Source organism: Pterocles gutturalis, unplaced genomic scaffold (genome assembly GCF_000699245.1).
Source record: "Pterocles gutturalis isolate BGI_N339 unplaced genomic scaffold, ASM69924v1 scaffold38, whole genome shotgun sequence".
Lineage (NCBI taxonomy): Eukaryota > Metazoa > Chordata > Aves > Pterocliformes > Pteroclidae > Pterocles > Pterocles gutturalis.
The window spans coordinates 916-13,608 of record NW_010117594.1 but is presented as its reverse complement, the minus strand read 5'-3'; the positions used below and the strand labels follow the sequence as shown (position 1 = coordinate 13,608).

The window sequence follows — 12,693 nt, the reverse complement described above, 5'->3', positions numbered from 1 at the left end:
GCCGGCGGGAGCAGCGAGGCGGAGGAAAAGGCCGCCGGAGCCCGGCAGGACCAAGGCCACGGTGAAGGGCAGAGTCGTCAAGTCGGCGATAGGTGAGTCCCGTCCCGCTGCCGAGGGGAGGGAGAAGCAGCTTTGCCGCCCTCTGCAGCCCTCGCACCGGGTCCCCTCGTGGTGTCTCGCGGCTCCCTCCTGGTCGCTTGTATCCATCCCTTCCCTCCTCCTGGGTGCCCTTCTGGTGTCCCCCACTTAAACACAGCCTGATCTGTGGAAGCACCCCCATCTCTGACCTTAGCGGTGTCTCTTCTCCCGGGACCTTGCTGATGCTACTGTGTCTCTCCTCGCATGCTGCCTGGATGAGCAGCTGATGTGTTTTGTCTCATTCTACCCTGCCCTAGAGGAGTATCATAAGAAGAAGGCCGTGAATCACTTGAGAGCAAACCTACAGTACATGCTGAAGGGACGATTTGTTGCAAACAAAGCCATCACAGAACAAGTAAGACTGTCACTTCTTTCTCTGGGGGTCTGCTTCTGCTGAGGAACACAGGTGAATGGGAATCATCCCCAGATCTTCCAGCTTAGACCCTGTGCAAAGGAGTCAAGTTTCTGTCTGCAAGTGGCCTTGAGTAATTTCTGTGTGCACTGACAAAACAACTTACTAAGCTTTAAACTTGTTGGTATTTTGCCCCCCTATGATGTTCTCTGATACTAGTTAAAATGTACTGACAACTGTTCACCTTGCTTATCAAAGATATTTCATAGCTCCCACTGGTAAAGAAGCCCTGGTTCAGACTTTCTCCTTACTGTCGATTGAACTGACCCTCTGTGTAGCTGGAGGCTATTTAGCAAGGAACCAGATGTGGTGCTGGCTCATGCAATAGGAATTTCATAGCATCTTGAATAATGTTTCTCATAACTTGAGAATTTAACCAGTGGTCTTCCCCAGAAGGTAGCCCTACGCCAGGTTTTGAAGAGGAGAATAGCTGACACTGCTAGAATATTAGGCTATTTTTATGAGATACAGGCTGTTAACTTACATGAACAAACCAAGTGGTTTAGACCAGTGTTTCTTAGGCTGGAGATTGTGAAAGGAGGTGACAGAGTATTAGAAAATGCTGAGGGAATTCCATCAACTTGCTGGGTTTTCAAGTTGTTTCATGGATAAACAGGATAAAAGAAGGTCACAGTTTTAGAAAGGTTTGAACTGAAATCAGTGTTTCTATCCCTGTGACAGTTACCAGAGAGTACTTTTCATATTTTACTCCAAATACTACATTGGTATTTGCTGTTGTCCCGGTGACCTGCACTGGTTAACATCGGTGATTGCCTCTCACTTTTCTTTGGAGGCATTCCGGGATATAGCAGGGCACTAGTAGAATAGCAGGGATGCTGCGGGTGAACTTCAAATTAATCACTGTTTTGTGTTTTGGTCTGAATGACAATTACTTTTTTTTTTCTTTTTTTATTATCTGAAGGTTCTTGCTCAAAACAGAGGCAGGAAGTCCAAAGATCAGCCTCCAAAGAAGGTAGCAAAGAAGAAGCCCGAGGGCACTGTCTTTACTGAGGAAGATTTCCGTAAATTTGAGAGAGAATACTTTGGCAGACCATAAACAACATGACGGAGATTCTCGCAGCTCCAGTTTTTCTGCAGCTGAGCACTCAGCACGCAGGACTGGCCGTTTCCTTGGCATGTTTGAGATGGTACATACCAGATGTGCCTCTGGCAGCAAGTGCTTTGATGTCACACTTGCAGAGCAGCTCTGCAGCTGTGCAGAACTTGTTACTGGCCAGCTAGAGCCATGGAGGTTGTCTTGGCTCTGAGATGCATTGTCTTTGTAATTACCTCTCTCCAGCCAGCATTTCTTGCATTCTTAATGTAGAAGGGTGAATCAAGCCAAATATAAATCTTGTTCCCCTTCCTTAGGATGTAAGGCTTCTGCTACCTGTGTTAGGTAAATGCAGGGAGCATTTAAAGTACTGTATCTGAATGGAGTAGTGTTCTGGACCAGCAGGAATAAATCATCGTAAGAGAAGGATGCTTTGAAAAGACTGTTAGACCTGAGTAGTCTTGCAGTTTCTGTTCTTATGACAGCCTCTGTCAGGTTTTTCAGTCATTGCAAAAACTTTGTATATGTCATTTGATTAAATAATTGTTGCAGACACTGCCTATCTTTGCCTTTGTAATAGTGATTGTTATGACAGGTTACAATTGATGAAGACAAACCATGTCACTGTTCTGATCCAAGCATCCCTCTCTTTAGGATGACTCAGTTGTGTGAATGGCCTCTCTCACTGATTCATGTTGACGCATGTATTTAATCTGACATGCTCAGGCCTTCAATGAGTGTAGGTCAGAACAGAGATGACTCTTCTGTGTTGCCTGCTCCCTGTGTCCCCTCTCCAAGGAAGGGCTTTTACACAGAGAAAGTTGTCCTTTGGATGCTTGTACCTGAGCCTCCCACTGGGGTTCTAGCAATGCCAGGAGGGCACCACTGCTGGGTGCTGACAGCTCCTGTAGCCAGAGGGGTTGTGACCCCGATGTTAATCTTGGCATGAAGTTAAAAATCTTCTGAGCCAGAGGTTGTGGTGCTGGGTTGAAGGGCAATTTTTTTTCTATTAGACTACTGCTGCAACAAAAAGAGGGCCCAGCAGGTGGAAGTGTTGTTGCAGGCCCTCTTCCTTGCTAAATCATTGTAAATACGGTGCTAGCGAGCTCCTGCCACTGCCCTTTCCTGCCCTTTACCTGAGAAGATGGGAAGTCTGTTCCCTTTGGAAAGGAAGAGGCAAGAAGGACTAATGGCAAGCTTTGGTTAGACTTGGTTTGATTACAAGGGGTTTGGCTGACCTGAGCGGCAGCTGCTTAGATGTCAGCACTGGAGGGAATTTGGTATCCTTTCCCTGCCCTCTGATTATAATTCTTGGTGCCGTCCTCTTAAGTCTGCGCATCCTCTGTTGTGTTCTTTCCCTCTTTTCTGCATGGGAGGGAAGGTCACCCAGATGTACAAGGTCCAGACAGGGGAGACAGTGAACATACTGAAGTCTGTGTACTGTAAATTGTGTAATAGCATGTGGGAGGGGATTTCTTGTAATAGGATCAAGTTTGACTATCTGCAGCCAAAAGTGGTAAATACAGAACAGTTCAAAGACCAATTCCCTTCTTTTTCAGTTTGTTCTTACTCTCAAAGTGAAAAAAGATGTGTAAAAAAAAAAAAAAAAAAAAAAAAAGAGAATGATTCTTAAAAGAATGGAGACACTATTAGTTTAAAAAATAGTTGAGAAATACGAGTGCAGCGTGTCTCCCTAAAACCTCTGCACTCTGTGCCAGCTGCAGTGTGCGTGAGCTGATGTAACACACGCAGGTCTCTCTCTGAAGCTGTCATGGAGACAATTAACAGTGTCAAAAAGCTGGCGGTGCCACAACTTGACTTTTGAAAGCAGTAGATTTCTGGGGTGTTACTTTGTTGCAAGCCCTCATCCTCAGTATTTGGCAGTTCCTTTGACCTTATATATGTCCTTCATGTCACCCCCTGTGCCTCCTCTGCCAGTTACTCCTACACACCCTCGTTTCAGGAGTTGTTCAGGCCTGGGCCCTTCTTCTGCAGGCTGAGGAAAGCAAACCCAACCTTTGTTGCTCCAGAAAGGAGCACTAGGGTAATGCGGTTTGTTCTCTTTGTACAAAACCCGGCTTGTTTGCTTGCAAATGTAAGCAATCAGGAAAGCTGTTCTTTCAAAGTTAATGAGGAATTTTAAAGTGGGGCCCAGAGCAGTTTTCCCCAAGGATAACACTCCCCTGATCTGTGGAGTTTTAAGGTTGGATGGGAGCTTTTGTTATTGGCTGGAAAGACTGTTGGGGCCAAAACAAGTAATCAACATACTTCTTGTGGCCGAATGCCATGAGGTGTTGTTGAAGAGGGTAAAAGTACCTGACAGACTGGATCTTGCCATCTGAAACCAAAGTTGGTTGTACACCTAACAATATCCTTAAATAAATTAAACTTTCTCTTGCAAGAGGAAATAAAACAAGTGAACAGGTGGCTCTAGATAAACCATCTTTCGCAAGGGCAAACACCTGACACGTTCTAGCCTCGATTTTTCCAACTCTCTAGCAGAGCTGGAGCTCCTATGATAGAATAGCAGTGCCACCTGCGCACTGGGTAGATAAGGACAGGACTTGGCCCCTGAGGGGAATGTCTTCAAACTGGAAGGGTAAATAGGTACCAGCCTGTTGCATGTCCCTGGTGGTAAGCTAAAGCTGAGCATCTTCTGACACTCTCAGTTGTCTATGTTACAGTTCAGTCATGCCTAGAGCATGCCAGCTCCTCCATGTGCTGGCATCCCAGGGAGGTGGCTATCTTAGGTCAACTTGTGCCATCTCTCTGTTCCTTGCAGGCAGATTTTGCTGCCCCACAAAAGAAAGAAGAGGGTGCCAGGGAAGGAGTAGCTGCCATAGCTGCTTTTCCTACTTGGTCTCCAACCTCCGGTTCCCACGCTGGAAGCTAACACACTGCAGCCCACAACTCTCGGACCTGCCGGACGGCATTTCTCTCCTGCGCAGCTGTGAGCAGCAGTGCAGGGAGGCGTCCCACGGCTGCAGGCTGCAGGGCGAGGGCTGCGTGCTGGCTGAGCTCATCGGGCTGCTGGCTCTCTTCCCACCTCTGCGACACCAGCTGAGCATCCTGCAGCAGAAAATAGTGGTAGCTGAGCTAGGGAAGGAGGAGGAGGATGCCATCTTACAGTGCATCCCCACCCGCACGCAGCAGGGAGTCAGAATGGGAGGCAGCAGCAGCAGCGGCTTTAATATAAATGCAAATAAAAGCTCTGGAGTGTTATTAATGTGGTAGAACCTTTCCAGGGAAACAGTTTAAAGGAGGCAGAACATTTCCCAGATGCTCAGTGTTGAGCTAGCTCATTGTGAATAAGATTCATCAAGCCGGTTAATGGCCTGTTGCTCCCTCTGTTACATGAATGGAAAGCACACAGGAAAATTTGGATGAGTACAAGCTAATGTAAGCCGATACAGCCTGTGCTGTATCAGCGAGTCTTTACTTCTTTAGTGTAGAAAGCAACAACAGTTAATATCAGCATTATTTGTGTATGGGGAGGGGAGAGGACTGCAAATGTAAACCAAGAAAACAAGTTTGCTCAGTACTAACCAACTTCTTGCCTCTGAAATGACTTAGCAGTAACAGACCTCACTGCCGATGAACAAAGACAGGCTGCAAAACTTGCTCAGGCAAACAAGACTTGAAATGCTGAAAAAGCTGTGGGGAAAAACCAGGTTGGGGGGGGTCGTAAAAAACTTTGGGAATCCCCTCTCTGGTTTCTTTTTCATGACTGACTTCCATTTTAGTCTCACTGATGACTAACACAGCATCAGCACCTACAACTCCAACGGGCTCCTGAACGCCTTGGTAAAGGACTGGTTATTGTAGAAGGAGTGCACAGTAGCAGTGCCCTGAATAACTCAAAAAATAAAAGTTACAGCAAAAGGAAGTTTCTCATTTTGAGAGGAGAAGACCCATCAATTCAATTAAAAACGAGGTGTGTAAAAGAAGGCAGGCTGCCTAATGTGTGCTTACAGCTCAAAATGTGGAACTCCAGCCAAGCCTGGCTGAAGGGTTAGTAGGTTTGAGATGGATTAAAGGTTTGCATGTCTATCCATAGTTGTATTAAATAGGATTAACAGCACCAACCACTAGCTGGTGGGGGCAGCGGGAATAAGCATGAAGGTTGCTCTGCAGCTGTCTACAGGGTTACATGCACCTTTTTCTGAACGAATTACCTGTTAGCAGGGCTAACCATTAATCTAGCCAAGCTGGTCTGTCCTGAGCTGCTTTATTTGCATGCCAGCAAGCTCGTTTATCTCCTTTAATAGGAGACAAAGACTCTCTCTGACCATCCACACACTGCAATGGAGATGCAGAGGAGTTAGAGAACTAGAAGATTCTCTGGCCTACATAAATTAAGCTGACGCGTCTGCTGCGCTTGGGACTCACTCCCTGCCATTTTTTAAAAGGGTGTGTAAAAGAGAGGAAAAGAGCAGCTGCAGGAGAAATGAGAGGCAGCTAGCCATTACTTGGAGAACACGCGCCTATGTAATAGGGAAATTGGAGTTTGTGGGTAGCGCTGGCTTTGTTCAGTGGTCTGTGACGCTGCATGAGTGCACGGAAAATAATGCAAAGACAGCATACCTGGGATACCTGAGCAGCCAAAATAGTATTGCCTGGGTCGGGGGACCAAACTCCTCCAATAATTCACAAGACCAAACTAAACATCTTGAAGTATTTCAATGGGAAAGTCAGCAAAGACGAGCTTTTTTTTTTTTTTTGGCCCAGCAAGGGATGTTCATGATAAGACCCTAAGACTGTCTTTGTACTGGAAATGAAGCGCAGCAGTGTATGTGCTGGGCTGCACGGCAAGGCTGTGAATACATCAGGAGAACAGGAAGCCAGGAAGCAGTTTTTCTCCAGAAGCTACTTGAACTGTATTAAGAAAATATTAGTATACACAAGATGGAAATTATGCACATAGGAGGGACAATACAGATCTTGTTGTTTCTGAAGGCCTAAGCCTATGGAAAGATAAAGAAAACTGGTGACTTAAAATGTATAGATTTCCCACCCCGACAAAAGGCTTTCTGAATTAGAAACAAGTTTAGTAAGTGGAGAAGGCAGCTGGTTATACAGCAGTGAGGGCTGAGAAAGCAATGGACATCTCAAAACCGAGAAAGTATATGGATATGCCAAGAGCAGAAGCTGAACCATACCTAAAAGAAAGGTGAGGCAATACTTAAGGAGGCTGTGGGAAATGCAGGCGAGAGGAGGATTGTATTTTTTTCAAGAGGCATGTGACTCCTCTCTGGAGATAACATACGTGGCTTTGGGTCTGGGGGAGAGGGGGCTGTGACTGGACTACCATTGCGTGAAATTGTTTCAATCAGAATAACCCACATTTTCTTTCTACCAGTCCATCTCAGCAGTGCTGAGGGAGCATTCATCTCTCAAAGGACAGCCTGTCCTTGCAGCTATTTCTGGGCTTTCTGCCAGGGCAAAAGCTATTTGGAAGATTTTATCGTCATTCTTTCTTCATTCTCCAGAACTGCAGCTGGGGATTTATTTTTGTAAGCGCGCTGCAAAGGTGCATCTGGTTCCCCACACAGGCATGTGGAGAAGTTGTCAGCGGTGGTGGTTTCCTCTTCTCATTTGCAAAGAGAAGTAAGTGCAAACACCTGGGTCTCTCTAAAGGCAAGGCAAAGAGGAAGGTAGTTATAAATAGCGTGATAACAGCAGAAACAAGCTCGTGAGAAGAGGCTGTATGTTGTAAGAGCAGCTTTGCAAGCAGTGAACAGCCAGGGGTTGTTTGGTTGTGTGGGGGAATACTGTACTCCAGTTTCCATGTAGTACAAAATCAGCTACAGGATCATCAGCCTGAGGGTCATGCACACTGTGTGTGCAAAGTCCACTTCGCTGCCCTTAATTCAGAGCAAAAATAACTGAGAGAGAAATCCCGTCAGCCGTGCCAACTTCAAATAGCTTTTATATAACGCAGATTGGGGGAATTCTGCTGTTTATATAATGTAGACCAGGGGAATTCTGCTGTTTCCAAGTATGCAGCAGAACTGGGCTCCTCCGGGGGTAGGTGAAGCCTGCATTTCAGGCACCACAATCTATTTCTGGACATGGTCTCATGCTATATGCAAGTCACAAGGATTCAATTGAAGCACATTTGTTCTGAGAGGCTGTGAGAAAAAGACAGCTCCTGCCTTGTGCAAAATGTAAAATCACTCACCAGCCAAGAGGCTATCAGACTTTTTCTCCCACGGGCTGGAGTTTTTTATGTGATGCTGTCCTCAGTGTTCCTTGCCTCCTGCGGTAGGCTGGGCAAGCTGCTGGGCTGCAGAGCCAAATGGTGCGATGCTGGCTGCACCTAACACAAGCCTGGAGGAAAATTCTAATTGAAAAACAGAGGAAGAGTCAGCCCTAATCTCTAGCCAGTGTAAAATCTTAACTAAGTTACTAAGTATGGAAACAAGGCGTCACTTCAGCAGGCATTGCATAAGGTTGCCATATTGGCTGCTCTGCAAAGCTGCAAGCTAGGAGCTGCAGCAAGCACCGATGACACCAACCACTCTTTAAGGACAGGTTTATGGATCTCCTGCAAGGAGTCCTATAAAACATACACACATGGATGCAGGGCAGAGAGCAAAGCAGTATGGGTGCGTCATGCATTCCTCGTCTCCCATTCCAGCTCTGATCTTCCTTCCCTGCAGTGAGTGTAATTTGGTAAATTGGAGCTACATGCTCTCTGGAGGGCTGTAGAAACCAGAATAATGGATTTACTGGCCAGCACAGACACTGCCTCATCTGCCTGCTGAGCATGGACTCAAGGAAAAATTTATTTTAGTCAGACGTGGCTCGCAGACAGCCCTGCCACGGCGGTGGGGGATAAATGTGCTGACAGTCTTTCCAGGCTTTCCGGGAGCTGCGTAAAGGCTGCAAAATGGAACCGCTGCCCTCGCAGCCCAGGCTGCTGTCAGGTTTAAGCAGAAGTTGCAAATGGCTCTAAGGGAAGTAGAGGTGGTTGCCCCATGGTTGGAAAGGAGGATCAGCCTGGGGAAGAGAGGAGGGTTTTGGCCTGCACAGAGAAGCCACTTGCTCATACACATATGCCAGTTACCATGTTTTCTGTGGCCCAGCAGAGACCACGCACATTGTCAACTCGGGTGCAGATTTGACCCATCAATGGAAAGACTATCCTGCTCATTGGGCTTTCCTGCCTCTAATTATCCTGTCCCCAGCCTGGCAGGTCCAGCTGATCTGAAGGAAATCTATTAGGTTGCTCTTCCCAAAGGAGAACAGTCCCTTGTCCCTGCATGCAGTCACCAGTGAACTCTGGAGAACAAAGCAGCACTTCGAGCAGGATCGCAATGCGACTTACAGTTTGCAGTGCATCCCATTTATATCGTGCATCATAGCCAGAGCGCTTGCCCAGGAGGTGAGGGGTGGGGCAGATGATACTCCCATGAAGGTGAGGAGTCTGGGCTGAGACTACTCAAACAACAGGGAACTCAGTGTGTCGTGACACCAAAGGTGAGGGTTTCAGTTACCCACACCACTTTCAGTGTGGCATGAGCCCTAACTCCTGACAGGGAGTTCTTTCACTGTAATTTAAATAGCACCCACGTCACCCAGGCACCAGCTGCAAGCACAGATGGACCAAGTCCCCACCGAGGGCCTGCCTGGCTCAGCCTTCCCTGCCAGCATGCTGCTGCCTGCGGCCAGCACTTACCAACTTCACCTGTCTGCAGGAGGAGCCTTCAGGCAGCGGGTGCCACAGCCTAGGCTGTTATCCCGTCACACAGCAGCTGATGGCTTGGGCAATTAACAGGGCTAGAGGACCACAGCCCTAACTGGAGGACATGAGGAGCTTAAGTGTCAGAAACCAGGACCCCTGTGAGGCTGCAACTGGACAAATGATTTTCTAAAACCATTAGAGACCTTCTCCCTCCCAGTGCCAGCACTGGCGGGAGCCCAGCACTGGCCAGGGCTGGTCCTGAAGCCACTGCACCACGTGTGCGTGCCAGCCAGGCTGGGATGCGCTGGTGCCTGAGCTGGGCAGCTTACTGGGTCGTGTCAGTGCAAGTGAGAAGGAATCTTAACTCCTCAGGGAAGGATGTGCACATCCACATGCCAAAGCTGGCTCCAGCAGGCCAAGCAGGGATTAGGTGCTGCTAAACCTGGGTATCAGTGGCCAAAAAAAGAAACCTCCCCCTTTTCCCCAGAATGTGATTAAAAATGGCATGTCCCAAACCCTGAAGCTTCTATTAGCAGACTACAGCTATGCTGGATGTGGAACTTCACTGACATTCAGAACCTCACAGAACTAGAACCAACCACAAAAAGAATTTCCTTGCATTGAGTGGCTAGCCTGTAAGTTTACACACTAATAAAGGGCACTAATATCTACAGGCAGAAACCACCCTGCTAGGCAGGCTCCTGCCTGTCATCTTTGTGCTCTACAGCATCACCGTCACAGCAGGGTTGAGGGCTTTTCCTACATTCCATCTTTTCTGTTACCACGCTCCAGCAGCAGAGTGTTACCTCACCTGCCACGGATCCGCTGAGCAAGGCAAACCCCAGGAGCCAGGCTGCAGCTCAGCCAACAACTCCTCCCAGAATCCCCAGCACACACACACACTGCTCCAGCACATCAGCACCTTCACCAGCTGCAGGGCTGACACAGGAGCAGAGCTGAACTAGCATCATGGACCAGCTCCTTTGTTTCAGTAGAAGCCAAATTATGTTTACACCTTAAAATTTGATGCTCTGCAATGACTTCCTGAATAAGCCTCCAAATCTTTCACACTTTGGCACACAAATCTTCTATCATTAAGAGCAACCCCACCCAGGTTTGCAGAGATTGAAACCAAAACCCTCCAACCCTAGTCTTTTACCAATCTTCTGCCTTAGATCATCTAGTTCTATCTTCTGGACTCTCCAGGTTAAATTCCTTGAAGGACATTATACCTTTGCCACCTCAGTATGATCTGCATCATTGTAGCATGTTACCATATGTATGTAACTTGTGGATGGTTACAAGCCAGTCAGTCACTTTATTTATTCACCAGTTTCAAAACACTCTTCACACCCTTCCACTGCATCCATCACCCAGTGGAACAAGCAGCACCCAACAATTGTGTATTGGACTGTGTTCTCCTCTGAAGACACGAGTACCCAGTTATCTCACAGCAGAATTGCAAGTTTACTATAAAATAATTTATTAGACAGCAATACACAGCTTTAGCAGCAAGCTTATATACATGCACATGGAAACTGCTGACTACCCTACTACTCGGGGACTCTAGCTCTTTTGCCCTTGGCCTGGCGGACCTCTTCAATCAGATCTTTTAAGTACTGAATTTCCTTACTAAGGGAATCTGCTTTCTCCTTCAGGGCCTGATTCTTCTGCTCCAAATCTCTGCACTCCCCAGACAGTGCCTCCTGTTCTGCCCTCTTCTTCTGCCGGTAACGTGTGGCAGCTGTCTTATTCTGCTCCATCTTTTTTAATTTCTTATCCATTTTCTTTTCTCCCTTCATCTTGGCTGACACTGCCTTCTCTGCAGGATGATCATATGGTTTGGACCGCACAGAGCCACAGCTGGCATCTGTAGGGAACTGGTTGTCATGGGGGGAACCAACTGAATGGGCAGGACTATGCTGGGGTGTTCCCAGGTAGGAGTCTGGGCTCATGCATATTCCACTATCATCGGAATGGTTCTCCTCCTCCTTCTCAGACTTGGTGATCACTACCACAAAGGTGGGGCCCTCCTGTTTTCTTTCACCTTCCAGAACATCCACTTCACTACCTAGTTCCAAACTAAATGAATGGTCTGGAGTAGAAGTCAGAGACCCTGGGGAGAGGGGAAAAGACCAAAGGGAAGCCAATGGGGCCATTGGATCTACTCCAATTGGAGATTCAGGGACATGGGTGATTAGGTCAGGTATCAGTGGAGGTTCTTTGTTGTGAAATTCCTGGATGGCAGAGTTAAATAGAAGATCACACGTGTCTTCCAACGTGGCCATCAGCTCGTCTGGTGAGACGGTGGCTTCCAGATGTTCCATACCTAACAGGGCATCAAAATCAAATTCCTTCAGATCCATCTTCTCCACCATCCACTCCATGCCAGAGAAGGCATCCTCTGCACAATAAAAAAAAATAAATTATAATTTCAATAAACCAGCAACCAATGCAATTCAGGCTTCTCAAAACAATGCTGTCAGCTGCTCTGACATTCCATCCCTCTTACTCCAACATCAGAAGAATTCAGGGCCATTTGAAACATACAGTTATGCTTGTTTCTTGTGACCTCTGCCAGAGAGTAGTACTGTAATAGCTGGTATGTTATTAAAAGAACACAAGTGCCACTTTACCATACGCCAGTCCAGTAACCAGCAATTCTGTATTGTGTAAGCAGTGTGGTACACGTTTTCCAAGCAGATGTATGCATGTGAGGTTACCTTCACATTTACAAAAACCTAGCAATTTAGTTTTTTGAACAGAATATTACTACATATATGACATGTTATTGTAATTGATGCATTTTACACAAATAATACCTTACCCTGGCTGCTATCTATGGTGTTGCCTAAACTGTTCACAGCAAGCCAATTGGAGGAGACTGCCTTAGCCTTGTCGCTGGAGAACCCATGCGAACCGAGGGGCTCGGCCACCTCCAGGTAGTCATCTAGGAGTCCCAGACTTTCCTCAGCCACCGAACACGGCTGGCTGAAGGGGGATAACAAATCCCCCAACAGCATCTCGTTGTTCAAGAGGCTCATCTTCGTCAGTTTTTAATGCTTTGATGTCGAAGGATGTAGACAAGTAGAAGGTGGTTTTTTCGACTACAGCAGTGCTGCTGTGCGATGCCGTGAAAAACCTGCAAATAAAACTTTAATTTATCAGTACTTGTTTGACCAGCAAAACAGCTTTTGAAAAGCAATGCCACTTCAGGGAGTACGATGGTACTCTAGAGACTTTGAAGTTCCGGGATTGTTGTTCGCCTGCCATGTTACCATCTTTACACTTTTAATTCCTTGCTAAAGGCTCGCCAGAGCCAGCCGCAAGTCCCCAGGTTCGAGCCTCCCAAGGGCCGCCCAGCTTCCTCATGCCCAAATATGGGTAGGGGCGCCGCCCGCC

At 47.1% G+C, this 12,693-nt stretch overlaps 2 protein-coding genes across 2 annotated transcripts in view; one reads left to right on the top strand and one right to left on the bottom strand.

Annotated features, from left to right (window-relative positions):
• Positions 1 to 7: 7 nt before the first annotated feature.
• On the top strand, positions 8 to 1,607 carry RPS19BP1 (ribosomal protein S19 binding protein 1; the record flags this gene model as incomplete). The annotated part of the gene is made up of 3 exons (XM_010075817.1): positions 8 to 92; positions 396 to 493; positions 1,473 to 1,607. Coding segments are annotated over 3 exons (318 nt in total), but the record flags the coding sequence as incomplete, so codon positions are not given.
• Positions 1,608 to 10,750: 9,143 nt separating this feature from the next.
• ATF4 (activating transcription factor 4) overlaps positions 10,751 to 12,693 on the bottom strand; it is a 2,858-nt gene continuing 915 nt past the window's right edge. The window contains exons 2-3 of the mRNA XM_010075816.1: positions 12,119 to 12,433; positions 10,751 to 11,695 (exon numbers count right to left, since the gene is read on the bottom strand). Coding sequence (XP_010074118.1) covers positions 10,845 to 11,695; positions 12,119 to 12,335 — 1,068 coding nt within the window. The 5' untranslated portion in view covers positions 12,336 to 12,433 and the 3' untranslated portion in view covers positions 10,751 to 10,844. The remainder of the gene's footprint in view (positions 11,696 to 12,118; positions 12,434 to 12,693) is intronic.